The 18,945-nt window shown below is 38.3% G+C and overlaps 1 protein-coding gene across 1 annotated transcript in view; it reads left to right on the top strand.

Annotated features, from left to right (window-relative positions):
* The window catches only part of DPP4 (dipeptidyl peptidase 4), a 39,704-nt gene that overhangs the window by 20,363 nt on the left and 396 nt on the right, over window positions 1-18,945 (top strand). The window contains exons 14-26 of the mRNA XM_062498009.1: window positions 2,010-2,114; window positions 2,214-2,281; window positions 2,467-2,520; window positions 2,987-3,111; window positions 4,063-4,110; window positions 4,585-4,683; window positions 6,650-6,719; window positions 8,317-8,511; window positions 9,395-9,449; window positions 11,287-11,386; window positions 12,900-12,964; window positions 18,015-18,087; window positions 18,331-18,404. Of these exons, the coding sequence (XP_062353993.1) occupies window positions 2,010-2,114; window positions 2,214-2,281; window positions 2,467-2,520; window positions 2,987-3,111; window positions 4,063-4,110; window positions 4,585-4,683; window positions 6,650-6,719; window positions 8,317-8,511; window positions 9,395-9,449; window positions 11,287-11,386; window positions 12,900-12,964; window positions 18,015-18,087; window positions 18,331-18,404 (1,131 nt within the window). The remainder of the gene's footprint in view (window positions 1-2,009; window positions 2,115-2,213; window positions 2,282-2,466; window positions 2,521-2,986; window positions 3,112-4,062; window positions 4,111-4,584; window positions 4,684-6,649; window positions 6,720-8,316; window positions 8,512-9,394; window positions 9,450-11,286; window positions 11,387-12,899; window positions 12,965-18,014; window positions 18,088-18,330; window positions 18,405-18,945) is intronic.

Raw genomic sequence — 18,945 nt, forward strand, 5'->3', positions numbered from 1 at the left:
TGACAGTTCAGTATGGCTGGAGCTGTAATCATGCCCTCTGTGACCTGTGCATCTTGGTGACAGGATAAGAGGTAATGGCTTTAAATGGAAAGAGTAGGTTTAGATTAGGTGTTACAAGGAAATTCTTCACCATGAGGGTGGTGATGCACTGAAACAGGTTGCCCAGAAAAGCTGTGGGTACCCCATCCTTGGGAGTGCTTTAGACCAAGTTGGATGGAGCTTCGAGCAGCCTGGTCTAGTAGAAAGTGTCCCTGCCCATGGCAGAGGGGTTGGAACAAGATGAATTTCAAGGTGCCTTCCAGCCCACACAATTCTACAATTCTGTGATTTTATGTTCAACTTATCAAAAGTGTAGTGCCCTTTCCACGCTTCTTTCTACCTCTGACCTGCTGCTTTTGTAGCACTAGGGGGGAATGCAGGAGACCAGATTCAGAATTCCCTTTGTTCTGGGGAGTTGCCAGCTATGATGTTTTACCTGCTTTCTAGTCGTCCTGCTACTTCAGAAGGATCTAGGGAATAAAATGTATTAAGAAGTGTATTCTGTAACCTTTGAATCATAAGGTAATAAAGGAGTAGAGGACAAAAGTAATTTTTAGTGTATCAGTTTGCAACACACCATTACAGGTTTTAACATTTATTCCTTTTTTTATTTTCACCTTCTTGGGGATGATAAAATGATATTTGACTGATAAGGAATATTTTTATACATTGCAAGATGGATACATGCACATATATAGGTATAGACTATCTGTGTGTGTAGAATACAGACATATAGTCCTCTCCTTGTATCTATAATGTTTTATATGGGGGTGGTTTTTTTTGGGGGGGGAAAGCTTTTTAGGTTTTTTTGTTGGTGATTTTGTTTTTGGTTTGGCTTGGGTTTTTTAATAGAAATGAAATTATGTTGAAATGAAGAATGCTCAGAAAAGCCTGCATTGCTGTATAAGGCTTCCAGGTCATCAGCTGTTAGAACTTGCGAGTTGAGTTAAAGGAAAGTCACACTTTGAAAAATAAGGGAAAAGCTAGCAAAATATTTGCCAGATTACTTTTTGCAAAAATATTGCTTGGGAACAAGGAGAGGCTATTTGGAGCACATGGTTAGAAAGACTTAAATTTCTGTCACTGCTTTCTGAATGACCGGAGGCAAATTGCTTCAGCTTTGTTTCACCATTTCAAGATGGGTATAATATCTCCAAGGCAGTTACATTGTGTCTGTTGCCTAATTAGCATTTAGATCCTTTGGGCATTTCTCACAGAAGTAAGTTTTATTTCATTCAGCTCAATTTCATTCCTCTTTTTTCTACCATATTTAGCACATTCAAATGGCAGTCAACAGAAGAAATTGATTCATTCTGTCACTCTCAGTTGATAAATGGATAATTCCTTCATGAAAATATTATTCTAGTTTTAGTTTTCTATCATTCTGTAGTCACCTACTTACTAGCAACATTTTCTCGTGGAAAGCAGCTTGTGTTTTTTTGAATAGAGCAGGACATTTTTCACTGTTAAGCTAAAAAAAAATTACTTTAAAGAATTTGTTCACAAATATGTGTTTTAAAATGGGAAATTCAAGAAAAACATGAATTTGCCAAGTTTACATTTTTATAGGTTACAGCTGCATTGGACAGAATAAAACTGTGCCTTTTGAAAGTAGATGCACATATTGTTTCCTAAAATTGTAGAAAACTGAGACCAGCAAAAGTACTTCACATTCTAGACGGTGAGCGGGGGGGGGGGGGGGGAGGGATATTTGTGGATCACTGCCAGGACTAATACCAAGGAAATTCTGCTACTTAAGGAGCAGGAAAAGATTTCGAGTGTGTTTATTTTAAGAGTGATGGCTGCAGGTTCTGCCTACTAAGTCAGAAGGCAAAAATGTTTGCAGTACATTCATTGATGTCTTCTTGTAAGCATTGAGACTCCTGGTTAGAGATATTAAAACCTAAATTTATCGCTTTGGATCTGGAGTTTTGTTTTTCGCTTTAATAGACGTCTCTCTTATGTTCAAGTTTCAGCCATCTGTCCCTCACTTTGCACCCGACAATGCTTCCTACTACAAAGTCTTCAGCGACTCAGCAGGTTACAAGCACATCCATTACATAAATGGCTCACAGGTGAGCAATATTGTCTAGGACAGTCACTGCTGGCTCGTGCTTCTCATGGTGATCAAGGAGTTTCATGTTCTTTTTACCTTGCCTTTTCCTCTGCTCCAGGCTGCAACAGCGATTACTTCAGGAAAATGGGAAGTAATCAGCATAGAAGCTGTAAGCAATCAATTTTTGTAAGTATCTGTAAATAAGGTACCCTTATCATAAAGGCTGGTAACAAGGGTCTAAGCAAGCACAGAGAGAGCAGTGAGAAGGTGTCATTTAACTTATTAGAAATCTGATTTAAAGATGTCAGATAAAAACTTTAGTAAAATATTTACAGTATAATATTTAAAACCAGTATGTTTTTCTTTTATAGATACTACATCAGTAATGAAAATGGTGGAATGCCAGGAGGAAGAAATCTGTATAAGTAAGAAATTATTTTTTCTGCAGTATGAGTAAAATTGTTTTTAATGAAAAAGAGAAACTTTTGGAAAAATCATTGAAAACTTAAAGATTCAGATGGTCAGCCTAATGGGCGATCTTCTTTAGGATATTTAATGAAAATCAGGGTAAGAATATAAACTGCAAAAATAAACTTAAATATTTTTTCTATAAATTCAGTTAACAAAGGAGAGAAATTGTGAGAAGAAACAACCAATCCTCAAGCAAAAAAATCCCTAAAAATAACTTTCATGCTTTTTTTCCCTATTGCTATAATTTCAGTATTAATTGAACTCAAAAGTTTAAAGTCTTTTTTCTCTTGCTTTTGAATCAGTTTCTATCACTTCCCAATTTTAACATTTTTCATTCGGCCATCTTATTTAAAGAACATATACTGGTTTAGCATATCTTAAAAAAAATTATCTCTGAGATGAAGCTCATTTACTTTGCAGAGTGCTCTTGGAAAGCAGTCCAAAATTTACTAAATGTGTTAGCTGTAATCTGGATCAAAAAAGATGCCAGTATTATTCTGTGTCCTTCAGCAAAGACACACAGTATTATCAGCTGAATTGTCTCGGTGAGTATATCCCAAATTAATTGACATAAACATGACTCACTGATTAGTTGGGTGGTGAAGTTCACTTCATCAGGATCTTGATATGTACTGTGTAACAATGATATGTGTTGATAACATTGGATAAATGTATTGGCAGTGGAAAAACTTACTGCCTCCTGGGCTCAAAAGTACCTTACAAAAATTTCTAGGATAAAACTTGTTAGTTTTATCTGTCAGTGGACCTGAAAGAGCTGCAAAACACTCCTGTCCACTGTGCATGTCCTCGAGAGATGCATGGGGAGCTCTGCCTGCAGGAGGAATTTGGAGGCTCTGAAAGTGTGACAAGCAACAGACTGGGTAAAGAGCAGTGCTTTACGTATGAGAATAAAATTAGGATAGTGCTGGTCAAGAAAAAAATCCAAGTAATGTAATCATAAGGTGGGGAATGTGAGGCTGCAGTCTCTCTCTGAACTGTAAGTGCTCCTGCTAGATATTACACAGGTTAAATTAATCAAAGGGTGGGAAAAATGAAATCATCTCCAAAATTTCTTTAAATTGAAATGCATGCTGTTTTTTAATATGCCAAGGTCTTCCTTAATCCGTGGGCTAGAAGGACAGGCAGCAGACAGAGAATTTTCTATCAGATTTTAAAAATGGTTGACAATAACTGCTGTGGTTGTTGTGATTTCCTGATGGCCAAACCACTGTCCACAACCAAGGCATAGGCTTTGCTGAAGAGTGGAAATCCCTTTCTTCAGTACCTCACAGTCATGTGGTTTGTCTCTGAGACAGTCTCAATATTTTGTGGGGTCCTGTGGCTTGAATTTGGGCCCTGCTAACCTAAAATCTACCTTGAGCAGACTGGAGGGAAACAAGTTCTGAGCTTTCATGATTCATCTGTTTCCAATTGCTTTATGAGAGTCGTGTTTCAAGCCAGCATGCAAACATAAAGGTTTTGTGCCCTGTTAACAGGTCCTGGCCTGCCCATATCTACTCTGCACAGAAGCACTGATGATGAAGGTATGGGATTGTCTTTAATTTATATTGAGCCAGACAATTGCACTGTAAATTTATTCTAATGTTGTTCTCATTGCATAGTATAATTACAAAAATGTTAGTTATAAAGGGTAAATTTAATTTCAAGTTATTACCAGAAGAATAAATTGTATAGCTTGACATGCATTTATTCAGAGTTTATTTAACATTATTTTACACTTGTCTAGAAAACAGTAAGCAGTGTATGACTTATTTACTGAATAATTGTTCAGCTTTTATGAAATAGTATTTAGATGAAAAAGCAGGGAAGAAAGAACTGAAGGAAAACTATATTGTAAACATTGAATCTGAAAGGAAAAACAAAAACTGCAGTAAATGAAAACTGCAATGTAACTTGCCATCACCTCAGGTTTAGTATTTAAAGGTTCATAAGTAAAGACCTGAGCATTTGAAAAAATATGTGTTTAGTCTTTGAATCTTACTTACTCTGTTATTTAGTCCTCAGATACTTGGAAAATAACACCGAACTGGAAAATTCATTGAAAGATATTCAGATGCCTTCAAAAAGAACTGACGTCCTTAGTATAGGTGGATACAGTAAGTTCAAAAATGTCTTTTACCTTTCTCCTCCCAGCCCCCCCCCGCTCCCCTTTTCACTAAGTGATTCAAGGGCTGCTGAGGAGCATGACAGGACAGATGGGTGTGATGGGAATTCTTGCAGTTATTCAGAACTTAGAGTCAAGCTGATTTTTTTGGACATTTCCAAATATTCTCAGTTATTTTCCGAAATCCCAAAATGTTCTTATCTAGAATGTGCTTTTTCCATAGTGTTATATCTTCATGTTTTCATGGTGAAGTGGCTTAACTCCTTTTTCCTTTATAATAAACTTGAAACCAGAAGTGTCTAACAGTGCATTAAATAAATGAGAAATGAGGTTGGGGCAAAAACTCAAAGGTCTTTAACATTGTTGAATTTGAATTACATTATAAATTCAGTTAGGTCTTTCTGATGTACAGGTACAAGTCCCCTTGGTTTGTGTCAGCGGGTTGGGAGAGTAGAGAAGTTCAGTTACTATGAAAAAGCAGACACAGTCTAAATGAAAAATCTTGAGAAAACATTTAAGCAACATTTCAACACTATCAGCTTTGACTTTGTGTGGAGGATTGAATAGATTAGTTTGGATTTGAAGAGTCATTCTTGAAAGCACATTCACTCCCCAAGACTGTGTAAACCTCAATACGAACCTACCAAAATGCCAGAAAATGAGCTGTTGATGCTTTGTGAGTGGTGCCCCTCAGAATTTGGGTAGGGAAATTTTCTTAGTGTGCTCATAGACCGAGCAACATCAGAGAGCCCAGCAGTGGTACCTGTCTAAACTGTTCTTGCTCCAGCCTTTGCTACTAGCTTTCTCTTCATGGCAAACTTCCTCCTGGTAAAATGAACAGATATTCTTAATGGAATTCCGTTTTACAGACTGTATTGAGTTTGGTCAGTCATTGCTAACTGTTCTTTTTGATGCCTTCCTTCTTTCACTGTTACCTTATTTATATAATAACTCTCTTTATCTTTGTGTTTTCTGTCTTTTATTTCTGTCACATTTTTACTAGGGCTAAAGATGAAATCTTCCAGGAAAGATGGAGATTTAAAGATGTTCTTCATGCTATCAGTTGTATATTCATATTTTTTTTATTCCTCTTTGTTCTTACTACTTCATGTCTTCAGGGTAAAAGCTTTTGGGTAAGGGGAATCTATTTTTAATATCAAAAATAGCAGAAGCTAATCCATTTATGTAGTCCTACTTAAAGTTTCAAGTCTGCTCACAAGTCCATGTAGGTTATTAAAGAAATCCACCCCTGTGACTATAGAGTATGCAAAAGTTAGAATTAGTATTTCAATTCAGATTGGTTATGTTTCAGTGTTCTCATGCCTTGCATATTTATATCTGGGCAAATTTCTGTAAGATTTGCACTCTGAGTATTACTGCAGTGCAGTCCATCAGCATTGAAGCATCATTTCTCTAAAAATTCATGACTGAACTATTGAGCCATTCAGTTTGCAAAACTTACAGGGTATGTCTTTAAAATGTTCAGCTCACAGCCAACTTGGGTAGGACGAATAACATGAATGGAACTGGAATCAATATTGCTGCAAAAATAATAGATACTTGGATATGTATCTGGGATGCTTTACAAACTGTCAAGCAAAGTCTATCTGTCAGGTTCAAAATAATATAGAATTTCTTTCCTCTGCTGGGAGAGAAATTTTATTTTTGAGCCTGTTTTAGATTTACCACTGTAGAGACGGAACAAGTTTCACATGTGAGCTTAGAATAATGTCATGAGATGACATGTTGAGTCCCCAGATTTTGCTACTTTCTGTTAACTGCAGAGCATTTTTAAAAATTACTAGATTAGCTAGGAACTCCTGCATGTATATATTGGGGCAGTGAAACTGCTATTTAATTTATGGGGGGTGGCTCAAATGTGCTCTTGTATGAATTGTAATGCTTCTCAAATAATTTCACTGGAGAGCTGACCGAAGTCAAACTCTTTTCACTTTTAGACCTGTGGTATCAGATGATTCTGCCTCCTCGTTTTGATTCATCAAAGAAGTACCCTCTGCTCCTTGATGTGTAAGTTTTCAATCACATGGCAGTGTTGTGTTAATAATCACTTTCATCTACTTCAAATGTTCTTAATAAGGAAACACAAAACTGGCATGTGTTCTAATTACTTCTTGAAGTAGTTTTAAAATGGAATGAAAAATCAGGGTTTATCCCAGTTCATGGTGGATTCCTGTGCCCCAAGATGATGTAATGTTTAATGAGCACATACTCTGGCAGTGGCACTGAGGCAGATACATTCTGTGTGATTTACCAGCCAGGATGTTCATGTCAACTTACCTCCTCCTCTGCTCATGATGTTCCTTAGGAGTAATCTTTGGTGAAATCATGTTCGAGAATGAAACCTTGAATAAGCCTTGTATTGTAAAGCTGAAGTAGCGTGTGTGACGTTGCATTTTTTTCTGTGATATTTGACTGCTGTCAGTCAGTGTTGACAAACGTCATCCTGTGGTCAGGATTGCATTTGCTGAGGCTTTTTTCATAAATACAAGCCCATGAGTATGATTGGTGTGGTCTTCCTCAGGCACTTCTGTTCATCCGGGTATGTTTTCTTCTAAATGCGAATTTCTGAATTTTAGCTATACGTTAATATAAAAATGTTAAGTTACTCCTTTTTTACAAAAAGGTGAATCTGTAAGGAATCTGGCTATTAGTTGTTAGGCACATCTCTATATAGTGCAGTTTGATAGCACTTTTTGATGTAGATATTGAACATTTTAATGAGCAGTCAGTGCTCTTGCCTTCTTAAGACTTGTTTTGGTTATGATACTATTTTTATTGACTTACCTGGACCTTAGTCAGGATCACCTCTGGTTCACAATGATCTTAATATCAGAAATTACTTTGGAAATATAGGGATCCATAACTTGAATTAAGTTCCCAGTAGATTTTTCCGTGGTTTTAAGACTGATAAAAGTGGACTATAGAGCCATAGGAGCCATTCTTTTATTTCTTACTCTGTTGAAATGCATCGAAATGCAATGTTGAAATTCTAAAGAAGAGCACTGCACAGAATTTTACCATCAAGGCACACAGAGTATTAATTTCATAATGATCAAGTGCTTCTGAAATATTTTGAAGTTAAAATTATAGTTTTGCTTCCTTTTTCTCAGCTTGCATAAGAAATAGTTCAGACTGATGAGACACTAAAAATGCAGAAAACGGTATTTTTCATTTTTCCAGTTGAAGGCTATTTATTGATTTCAGACTTAAACCAAATAAATCATGGGTGAATGGAAGACAAATAGTTAGGGAACATCACTTTGTAACTCAGGTGATTAGATATGCCAGAACAAAAGAAGACCTGGCTTGGACTTCTGCTTAAAGTCAAAATAATGAAGGTATCTTCTTAGAGCAGAAAGGAGTAAAATGAAAAAAAAAATAATACAGTCTGCTTTCTTGATTAACAGCTGAAGTTTTAAATAAGGATATTGCTTGTAGTGGCACCTTGGAGTCAGTCAGTGATGCTTGTCTTGTTTCTACAGTTTAATTTGAAAGTTTATCCTGTTTTGGAGGCCAAAATTGTCAGCAATAATTATATTTCGAGTGCTTGATGTGAGAATATGCGGAGAGTAAATGCCTGAATTTTGTGATATTTTTTCCCTAGGTATGCAGGACCTTGTAGTCAGAAAGTAGACCAAGTCTTCCGGATCAGCTGGGCGACTTACCTGGCAAGCACGGAGCAGATCATCGTGGCCAGCTTCGACGGCAGGGGCAGCGGGTACCAAGGGGATGAAATTATGCACGCAATAAACAGAAGGCTGGGAACATATGAAGTGGAAGATCAGATAGAAGCAGCCAGGTGAGCTACAGGGAAAGGTCAACACCTGCTCCTTCTTTTGTGTGCTTACTGTGTAGGGGGAAAAAAAGGTGAAGGTTTCAAATCGTCACCTTGAAAATATTGGCAAAAAAATAATTACGTTCTGCTTGATTTTGTACACTGAAGTGTGTCATTTATAGGCCAACCATCATTTTATGGTTAAAAAGAGAGTTAAAGCTGTAATACCAATTAACCATATCTCTGATTTTATGAAGACGATTTTATAGAGATAGTATGTGTCATATTAGTAGAAGAACACACTACCAAGGAACATGGAGATGGAAGTTTTACTTCAAGATTTTTGCAAGTTTCTGTACTCAGCCTTTAAATCATAGTTAATGTTTGTCACTGGGTTTATCCTTGTAGAGCCTCACTAAAACAAACAATCCCAGTATGGATCTCTTGGAATTGCAATTAAGTGATCTTAAAGGGGTTTTTATGTGGGATTTTAAAACATTAAGGAGTTTAAACAAATAGAATTTGACAATCTTCTTGATTTTCTTTTTTTTTTAATGGTGACTGTATTTACATGTGTTTATCTGTTCCTTACTGCTGCAATTTGATTTTTGTGCATCTCTAAAAATAAAAGACAAGACAGGCAGTGAAATCTAACCTAATACAATACAAATGTCAGTGAGAGTAGGTTGAGGGGTTTCAGAGTGTCATATGCACAGATGTTTTTCTAAATTTCCTGGAGAAACAGGTGCCTGAATTATTGTATGTTTTCATGGGCAGTCACTGTGATGAAGTGGGAAATGCTCGTTTGTGCAATAGAAAGAGGCAGACTTGATAGGAAATAGGCATGTCTGTAGAATGGCAGATACTTGCAGTCTGTTAAGTGTTTAATTATTCTGCTTGCTTTCAGAAAATTTTCTGAAATGAGCTTTGTTGATAAGAACAGAATAGCTATTTGGGGCTGGGTAAGTACTCAAACAATTTTGGTGGGAATACTGTTCAATTTTAACAACTATTTGTTGTGCTGCCATGTGTGTGAGACCTGTAGTGCTTCATGTGAGGCACCTCTGGGGTCACAGCACAATCCAGTACTTGAACTGATGAATTTCATCCTAGAAGTGTGTTTATACACTGGCCTTTTGCAATCATTCAGGAGCCTTTGTAAGAGAAATTACTAGAGGGATTTAAAACCAATTTAAATGGATGCTACCAAGTTCCTGTGTACAATATGAACCTATATTAAAAAGAAAAAATAATCCAAGTATGTATTCAACAGTATTTCTTCAGTTGGATGACTGATTTTAAAAAAGATGTGAAATTACACTCAAAACAGCTGTGTGGGATGGTTATCATGGTATTTGCAACCAGAGGCCAGATTTCTCTAACTTGAGGCATCTTTAAAACCTGGCACTGTAGTTGGAAATATTTAATAGTTTAATAGTACATACATACCCCCTCAACTATAAGGCTAAGTGTGTACATAGAGTTAGTGATTCCAGGGCTGAATTATTAACTGAAATTTGGGCATTGTAGGGGGCAGGCACCACTGAATAAATTGCTTGATGGCAATGTGGTTTCTTTCATGGCTTTTCTTATGGGGGTAAACATCTCTGTTATATGAAGTCACATGTAATGGTATTAACTGTAGTGAAAGGAAAATTCTTTCTGCAGAAATTGATGATTTGATGCAATCCCATCTTAAGTCCTTATGACCCTCAGGACGAATAGTAGTACAAGAGCATTCCTCTTTGAAGCTACGTTGGGATTATGCATCCTGGACATTGAACTTGTGGGGAAATTTTCTTTATCTCTTGAGTTTTTAGATTTTCAGCCTCTCATTTTCTGCCTGTCACTATGTACATGGATTTTGTTTGCCATACATTCAGCAGTAATATCTTTACCATGGCCAGGTTAGGCATTTATACAATGTTTAATTACTAAGTGCATGTGTCACCTTGCTAGTCTCATTGGAACAACCTAGGAATTGAAGTTGGAGCAAACATTTAAGGACTTGGAAATAAGATGCCTTTTTCTCTAATCTGGATTTAAAGGCAGGAATGAGATCCAGAAATAGCTCTCGTTTTTGAATGTGGGTGGGCACATTTTCCTAAACAACCCATTCAAACTCTTGTGAGGGCAGTCATTTGGGTGGTTGGTGACAGTGTTTAGGTATCCTGCTGCCTGGATGCTCAAGTGTGTCAGATATTTACTCATCTGTGTATCAGGCTAGACTGTGAGTAAATTTTCTGTGTGTAGCAAGGAGTGTGTTGTTGCACAGTTCCTCCCACAGACTCAGCAGATCTTTCACTCCCCAGTCACAGTCTTGTTCCTGGCACTTTGGGGGAAGAGCTAGGGAGCGAGCTACCATAGGCCTGCTTCAAGGAAGCTGTAGATTTTTGGATGCCCTGTTGCAACTATTCATCAGGCACACTGTGGGCCAGAGCTCTGCTTCCACCCACTCTGCCAGCATGGGAAGGGACACAGTGGTTCAGCAGTGTCTTGTTTCCTGTCTTTGCTGCTGCCTACGGTGCTACCAAGCAGAGTCATCCTCAGCTGAGTCACAGTTCGGCAGCGTTTGTGCCCTTTTCCCCATCGAGTTCCCATTCATCAGCGCCGCAGCTGCCATGCGCTGTTTGATGCCTGTTTCCCCGACTGAGCAGGCTGGCTGAGGTCTGACCCAAATTCAGAATGGAGTTCATTAATATGAAAAATGCTGAGCCTATAAATGCCTGATGAACTGTGTAGCAGATGGGCCCCATCCTTTCTCTTCCGACTAAAATAACAGCAATGTTTTCTTCTCAGTCTTATGGGGGATATGTGACCTCCATGGTGCTTGGCTCCGGGAGCGGCGTGTTCAAGTGTGGAATAGCGGTTGCCCCCGTGTCACGCTGGCAATATTATGGTATGTGAGGGCTTCCTTGTTACAAGGATTCCCATATGTCTTCAGTGCACACGCTGCAAAGTGTGGATTCGTAGCGCAGAGCTTTTGATTATCTACTAGATGCCACGTAAATGCCACTTGGTCTGTTTTTATGAACTCGTGGCCGCTGCGTTTTGAAATTAAACCAATTCACTAAATATTTTTTCCCATTTTTAAAAGTCAGATCCATAACTTCAGGTAATCTCTTTAACCATTAATGCAGGCTAAATCATTGTTATATTGGTAGTACTGCCATAATATGTCTCTTGTTTGGTTTGATACCAGTATTGTGTGTCAGAAACCCATCGCAGTCAAACTTTTGTGTCTTCAAAATGGAATTTCACTTACAAGAATGAACTGTGAGGATTAACCTTGAACTTGTAATTTACTCTCTCAGAGTAACAGAATGGGATTTGAACTGCCTTAGGTTGGTTGGTCAGGGTTTTTTTTTTTTTTAGCAAGTAAAATTTGGATTTTATAAATCTAATTCATCTTGAGAATAGGTTGATGGGAGAAAATCCTGATCAAGTGGACAAGTCTCTACATGCTTCAAACCTGTGTAGCATAAGGTTTCAAGTAGTTGCATGAGGCTAGAAATGCAGTTACAGGGGCCCTCCTCCCAGATTAAAAAAAATATGTGAAGTTATAAATAGGTGCTGGTATGATCTGAACACATTTTAACATTTTCCTCATTTTTATTTGTCCAAAAACATTCAAGGGAAAGCTTTCCCTGGCAAACCTCTGCTAAATAAGGAATAATTTGTCATTCTGCAAGTAGCACAGAGGCTGTATAATAGCTAATTCAGCAGATCAGATCATACTGCCAGGCAGTAACAATAAGCTGTTGGGGTCATAGCAAAGTCTTCATAATATTTTGGACATTAATATTGCAGTATGACAGGAAATATTATTTTAATGATCAAGATCTCTAAAATTCCACTTTTAGCCTATTAAATGAAGCATTATGGAGGCATACATATTCAGCATAAAGAAACCTCTAGTGCAACAACTCTGAGAAGTCAAATGGACAGTAGAATATGGCAGCAGAGCATTAATTTGTATGGCTTAAAAACAAAGCAATGAATCTGCAAATGGTAAAATGGTAAAAAATATGTGGAAAATATTTTTTTTCAGTTAAATTGAATCCTAATATACTACTATATGTTTTGGGAGTAAACATTTAGATAAAATAAGATTTTTTTCAGATGCTAGTTATTTACTGCAACATTTTCAGTAATCTTTTTTTTAGGATTACTGAAAGAATCACAATAAGGAAACACTGACACAAAGTACTGTATTAATATTCAACATTCAGGTGTCCATGGCAACAAGAAGATTAACTATTCTGAATAGCGATGGTTACCTACGCCCCTCATTGTGGAAAACCTGATTTCCAGTATGCATTGTTACTGCTTGTATCGATGGGTAAAATTGAATGTAAACAGACTGAAAATTAAGTAGCAGATTCTAATTTTGGGATTTTTTAAAATTTCAGATTCAATATACACAGAGCGATACATGGGCCTTCCTACAGAAAATGATAATCTGAAGAACTATAATGTAAGAAAGAAATCACTTTATTTCATTTTTTGTATGTTGTTTCATTTCTGAACTGCTGTATTGTTCTTTAAACAGTTAAGTTGTTTCCCTGTGGGGAGACATAAGTTTGTTTCTTCTTTCCTGCTAGAACTGTTGCATTGTGCTGTTAGAGGCTGTCGTTTCACATGTTTGGATTTTCACAAGGCAGCTTCTTCTTGATGAATGATGTGGGGTTTCTGTTGTTTGTTTGATGTGTTGGTGTTTTGGGGTTGTTTTTTTTATATTCAGTTCCATTTGACTACTTTGCAGACTGTAAACAAGCTGTAAAAACTTTTATTTTAACCTCCAAGAAACAAATTTATCTTTAAATTTGTATGTTCATGAGCAAAGTATGCTTTATCTTAAACATTTCTCACAAAAACAAATGTACTCCCATTCTTTCTGAAATGATTTTTTTTTTTTAAAAATGGGTATTGTATGAACTTCCCTGCTTTAGGAATCTGCAAGTTTTTTCCAGGGAAAGCAAAATCTCCTCAATACTAGAACACTTTGACAGGTAGGCAAATCTGTCTGTACTGTGATGATATCAAATCACAGTCCAACTGAGAGCCAGGCAGTGTCAGGACTGAAATGTTGGCCAAATCTCCATAAACACAGGGTGTTCAAAGTTTGTTCTAATATGACCAGTGTTCGCACAGAAGTGAGGGAATTTCCACGTGTCCTACTGAAAGCAAATTGCATGTAGATCGTTCATCCTTGTTACAGCATGATTAATCAATTATTTGACTTGCTCTTCCGTGTGCCAGATGATTTTTGTTGTCTGAAGGGCTTTTTGAAGTCACAGGTAGCTGGGCATTGGGCAGAGCAGCCAAACTTTCTGTTGGGTTTTGTTAGACTTCAGACCTAGGTGAAAATACAGTGGCTATGGGAGAGCTGTGAGGAATCTGAGGGGTACTTTGTGGCCTGGTTGTTGGAATGTTTCACAGAACAGTCCAGCCATGATGATGCTGGAACCAAACACTGATGTTAGAGGAGGAGATAGAGCATTCTCTGTGTTTGGGGTGGTAAGCAAGGTAGAAGACAGTTTAGCACTAGTTGTCTACATTTAAAAAGTGTCATGGGTAGAAACAAGGGTGGGGGTTGTTGCATTGATTTAAAAGTATGATAAAATATATAAATACATACATATATGTACCGAAACATGTGGTTTGACATAAATTTACAGTACTCTGGTGTTGTCAGCTGCTATGAGATGTTCTGGTCAAGAGTGGGGACAGTGGTAGTGACTGCTGGACAACTTGGTGCTGTGTCTGTGTCTCCCTCCTCTAACCACTGAGCTACTGGGCCCAGCAGGCACTGACCAGCAGCCTGCAGCCGCCTGCCTGCCTTTGCCCAAATGTGTTTCTTTAAGGCAGTGGGAACAGTAGGAGGTCTGCGAGGTAGCAGTGTAAATACAAGTTACTGTCGCTGTGCAGAACGAACGTCAACGCTCTGGGTGCACAAAGTCACTCACCAGCTTCACGGCACAGATGGCAACAGAGGACTGTTTAATCCTTTCAAGCCAGGAGTCGGATTTTCTTGGCATGGTATCCATTGCTGGCAATGGCCACGTTGAAACTGCCAGTACCAAAGAGCTAAAGGTTTCCAATGTGTTACTCAGAGGACTAATTGGGGAGAATGGTGGCTAGATGGAGGAGGAGTAATTGCCTAGATCAGATTGTCACACTTCGCTGCTGCTCCTAGAGAAAGGAAAATGCAACTTAAATCCTCATCTGTTGTTAAAAGCTCCCAATAATATAGTACTTGGACTTGACTTTTAACCTGGAAGGTGGGGTAGCTTGAGAAGTGAGTGTCTTGTTTTTCATGTAACCTCAGTGAAAGCGCTGTGGGATTTTGTCATTGTTGAAGACCCTTACTGACTTCAGCCCAGTATGTTCCTGGCTTACAGCCCCTTTGTTCCATGACCCAGTCCCAATAGCCAGCCTGCTGGCCCTGTGACACTGATGAGAGCTGATGCTGAAATGAATGTTTCTTGAGGTGAATGCAGAATCTGTACTGAAAGCTAGTATGTACAGCTGAAGCTGTTAAAGCTTTCACTGTTAACTCTGTGCTGTCACGTTTGTGTGCTGCATCAGACATTCTCGATCCTGCTGCATTGCTGTAAAGCTGGCATGAAAAGTGAAAAGTTGCATAAACTGTACTGTGTACCCTGATTTAAAAGAAATGTGATGGTGTACACAACTGCTTAGAGAAGATGAGCACTGCTAGGCACATTCCTAACATGTAGTGACTGAATATATAGACTCAAGAAAGTTGTGGTAAGAGGGGTACATCCTACCTTTGTATTACTGTGACATTAAGTTTTAGATTTGTTGAAGGCAGAGAATCTGAGATGTTATTGTTTGTCAGGAGTCAAGTCTGAGGGAGAACACACACTTCTAAGTGGTCTAGTTAGGGATGTTCAGTGTCTTTTAAGGTAGTTGCAAACTATTAAAAATTAGAGCTTTGTGAAAGAGAGGAGCAAGAATGGATGGTGCTACTAATATAATCGTAGGCTGAATGGCAGAGAATCTGGCAGCCTGGAAAAAACATCCCTGAAGCAAAAGACTTGAGACTGAATCAGGGCAGAGCTCTGGAGGTCAGATGCAGTAGCCATGTAAAGCATACCGAAGAGACTGTTCAACTTGTGAAAACATTATTTTGCAGTTCACTCTGAATTTGATATGCTTTTGGCAAGTGTTTGAAACAGTCATAGATTTGGCAATCTTCTTCTAGCAGATTTGAAATGTTCAGTCCTTAAGAACTGCTGCATCATTAGGTTATGCAAAACAGGGTACAATTTTGTAAATATGCCATCTTGTACTGATTTGACATTTGTTCTATTATCTGAGAATATGCTAAAGGGAGAGAGACCTTCAGTTTCAGCCAAACCCTAACTTGTTTGTGGAGTGCTGATAAAATGTTGACTGCTGTGTGATCTTTAGAAAAGCCAGTTACACTCAGCAGGGCCTAATTCTCAGTACTTGTGCACATTACCTTTGCAGAGCCTTTGTCCCAGCAGTATAACTATAAAACAGAAGTGGTAAATAAAGTTTGTTTTTGTTGCTGCCCACTTAAGGTTTGTTCACCTGCTGTTGCTTTGTCATCTAACTGTGCCTAAGTTTGAGAGTGCTCCCTATCTTGAAACCTTCTTTAAGGACACAAAGGTACTGTGTCCTTGAAGCCTGTTTTAGGGAAGGCACTCTTCATGTTGAGTGTGAGTACAGCAAGTGAAGTATCACCACTGATACTTCAGAGAAAGTATCTCTCATGCTTCTTCTTTCTGAGGTATTTTTACAAATACCTTCTTTATTTTATTTAATGCCTGAAGAGGAAAAATAGTGATTTAGAAATCCTCTTTCCAAAACTGCTCTTGCCAAGTCAAGGTCTCAGAAGTGTAGCTTAAATCAGGCTTCAACTCACAGATGATTTACTTAAAACAGCATTAGTTTTCTGGAAGAAAGCGGAGCAAGGTGATCTATCAAGTTTACCTTGGCACTTGTGGAAGAGGATACTTGTAAAGGATACTCGTTGGTTTGGGGGATTCTTTTGTTGTTGTTGTTGGGGTTTTTTTGTCTTTATTCTTACTGGGCTATTTCTTTCTTATTTGTTTTTTTTTGGGGGGTCAGCTGGTTTACCAGTGCTCCTCAGTGCATCAAAGTGCTCTCTCTGTATTTTGGCACTCACAGAAAAATGCTCTTCCTCCAGGATACCAAATCATCTAAATAGAAAGTGTCATGCTACCACTGTTGGTGGATTTCCATATACTGGGTTTCTGGTGTTCTCTAGCCTTTGACTATCAAAAGAGGGCAACTGCAGTGTTACAGACTGGAGGGTGGGGGCTTTTTGCCCTCTCTGCTGAACTTGGTTTTTAGATTTCATTGAATACATACAAAGAACTCATTCCATGTATGGAAAGGTTCTGGTATTCTATTCTGCCATGACAAAAGAAATTTAATATTTGTACTTGTTTTAAAGATTAATGAATGTACAAGAAACATAGGGAAATTAGAACACTTCTGTGTCTTGGCACTATAAGGTATTGACCTTTTTGGAGTGCTAAATGCTTGTGCAAGTATGCAGTCTTAGCACAAAATGGGGCAGAAAAAAAGCAAATCACTAAAATTATTCTGTTCATAATTTTTAGTTACTTTTTTCTTGCCAGATTAACCAGTTGTCTTATCAAGTCTGAATTGTCTTGTCCCTATGGTTCCTTTTGTTCCTCTGCTCATGGAAGAGCATCATTCTATTCCCTTTCTTTATCCAAATTAAAAATCTTATCTGCAGTCCTTACTGTCTTCATTCTTTACAATACAGTAAGCAACTCAGGTGGGCTAGAATGTTCTAGGGAATATGTTGTTACTATGTTTTAAATTTCTTGGTTAATTGCAATTGTTGATTATTTCTTCTTTTCATCACTGTATCCTGTTTCCATTCCCAAAATGTAGCTTGACTTCTGTTTAGAGATTTGGTCTAGTGATTTTCATTCAGGCATTTCTCTTTCATATTTGGAGAGCACATTTTTCTAAACTTCTTGTTACCCAGTTTTACTGGAGACTGAGGCAGTATTAGCTCTGGTGCCTTACCTGCAGGTGAACCTTGTAGTGGGGAAGATAACATGCGTAGCCTCTGCCAGATCTACTCCTTGCTCTCACTGTTGCCACGGCAACATTTTTTTTTAACTTGTCTGCAGTCACACAGGAAGCCTTTGACACACGGTGTGCTGCAGGCTCCCAGCCTGCTGGCCACGCAGGTGGACATCACTCCAGAGCTCTTCCCCCTGCAGCTGCCTGCTCCTTTGCAGCCATAGCCTTGGCAACAGCTGCAGGTGGCTGTGGGCTGCTTTGAGTGAGCACCCAGCCCCTGGATGTGTGACCCCATCCCATGGCAGTTCAGAGGGGGGTAAGCAGGGCTGTTCTTGGTTTTGGCTGAAGGACCCCAGACGGTGTCAACACGAATCAAAGTCAGTTGGTAGCAAGTCATATCCTAATAAATAACACCTTTTTTCTTTTTTTTTTTCCTTTAATTTCAGAGTTCAACAGTAATGGCCAGAGCTGAAAAATTCAAGGAAGTTGAGTATCTCCTTATTCATGGAACAGCAGATGGTGAGTTGCAGTTAATTAGACATTTTAGTATTACAGACAGGTTCGCAATTCTACTACTGACAAAACAAAAGCATGAAGGGGCAAGGCTGTTACATTTGCATCAATAAAATAATACTGCTTTTTGCATCTAATCTGTGCTTCAGTCAGCAGTGCTGGGGAGTCTAGAGTGTTCTTTGCTTCGATTTTCCCCCAGAGTATTACAGAAGCAGTTTTTGTTTACCTTTTTCCTCTTCCACTTTTCAGATAATGTTCACTTTCAGCAAGCAGCACAGATTTCCAAAGCTCTCGTTGATGCTGAAGTGGATTTTCAGGCAATGGTATGGTTCTGTTTTGTTTATCATTATACAAATGAGAATAGTAACATAAGCTCCCTGTGGTAAGGTATAAATTCATTGCCTTCTTAAATGAAAGTTCACATAGTTGCATTTCATGTTCAATAACTGAAATGTGAACATAAAGCACCTATTTTATTTCTCCATAAGAAAACCTGTAAAGCAACACCATCTCATATTTGACCTAACCTTTTTACCTAACCTTTCCTTTTCTTAAATTTTTTGTCTTCTCAGACAAACAGCCAGTCCCAACCTTTGTATATACCCAAGTGCAATGAGTAGCGTCTTACAGATAAGATAAAAGGAAAGGTTGGCCTCAGCAAAATCCCAAATACCCTGTCCATCACATCTCATGTTTATTGAACTTGTAAGACAAGCAGTTATTTGCCCTTTCTTATGTTGTGCATGGAAGTTCTCAGACTAAGGTGCAAGCTCTTCCTTTCCTACCTTCTCTCAGCCCTTGGGAGGCTGTGCTGTAAAGGATGATATATGGAAGGAGGCCAAGTGCATGGTTTTCCTTCAGCCA

The sequence above is a fragment of the Cinclus cinclus genome, chromosome 9 (genome assembly GCF_963662255.1).
Source record: "Cinclus cinclus chromosome 9, bCinCin1.1, whole genome shotgun sequence".
Lineage (NCBI taxonomy): Eukaryota > Metazoa > Chordata > Aves > Passeriformes > Cinclidae > Cinclus > Cinclus cinclus.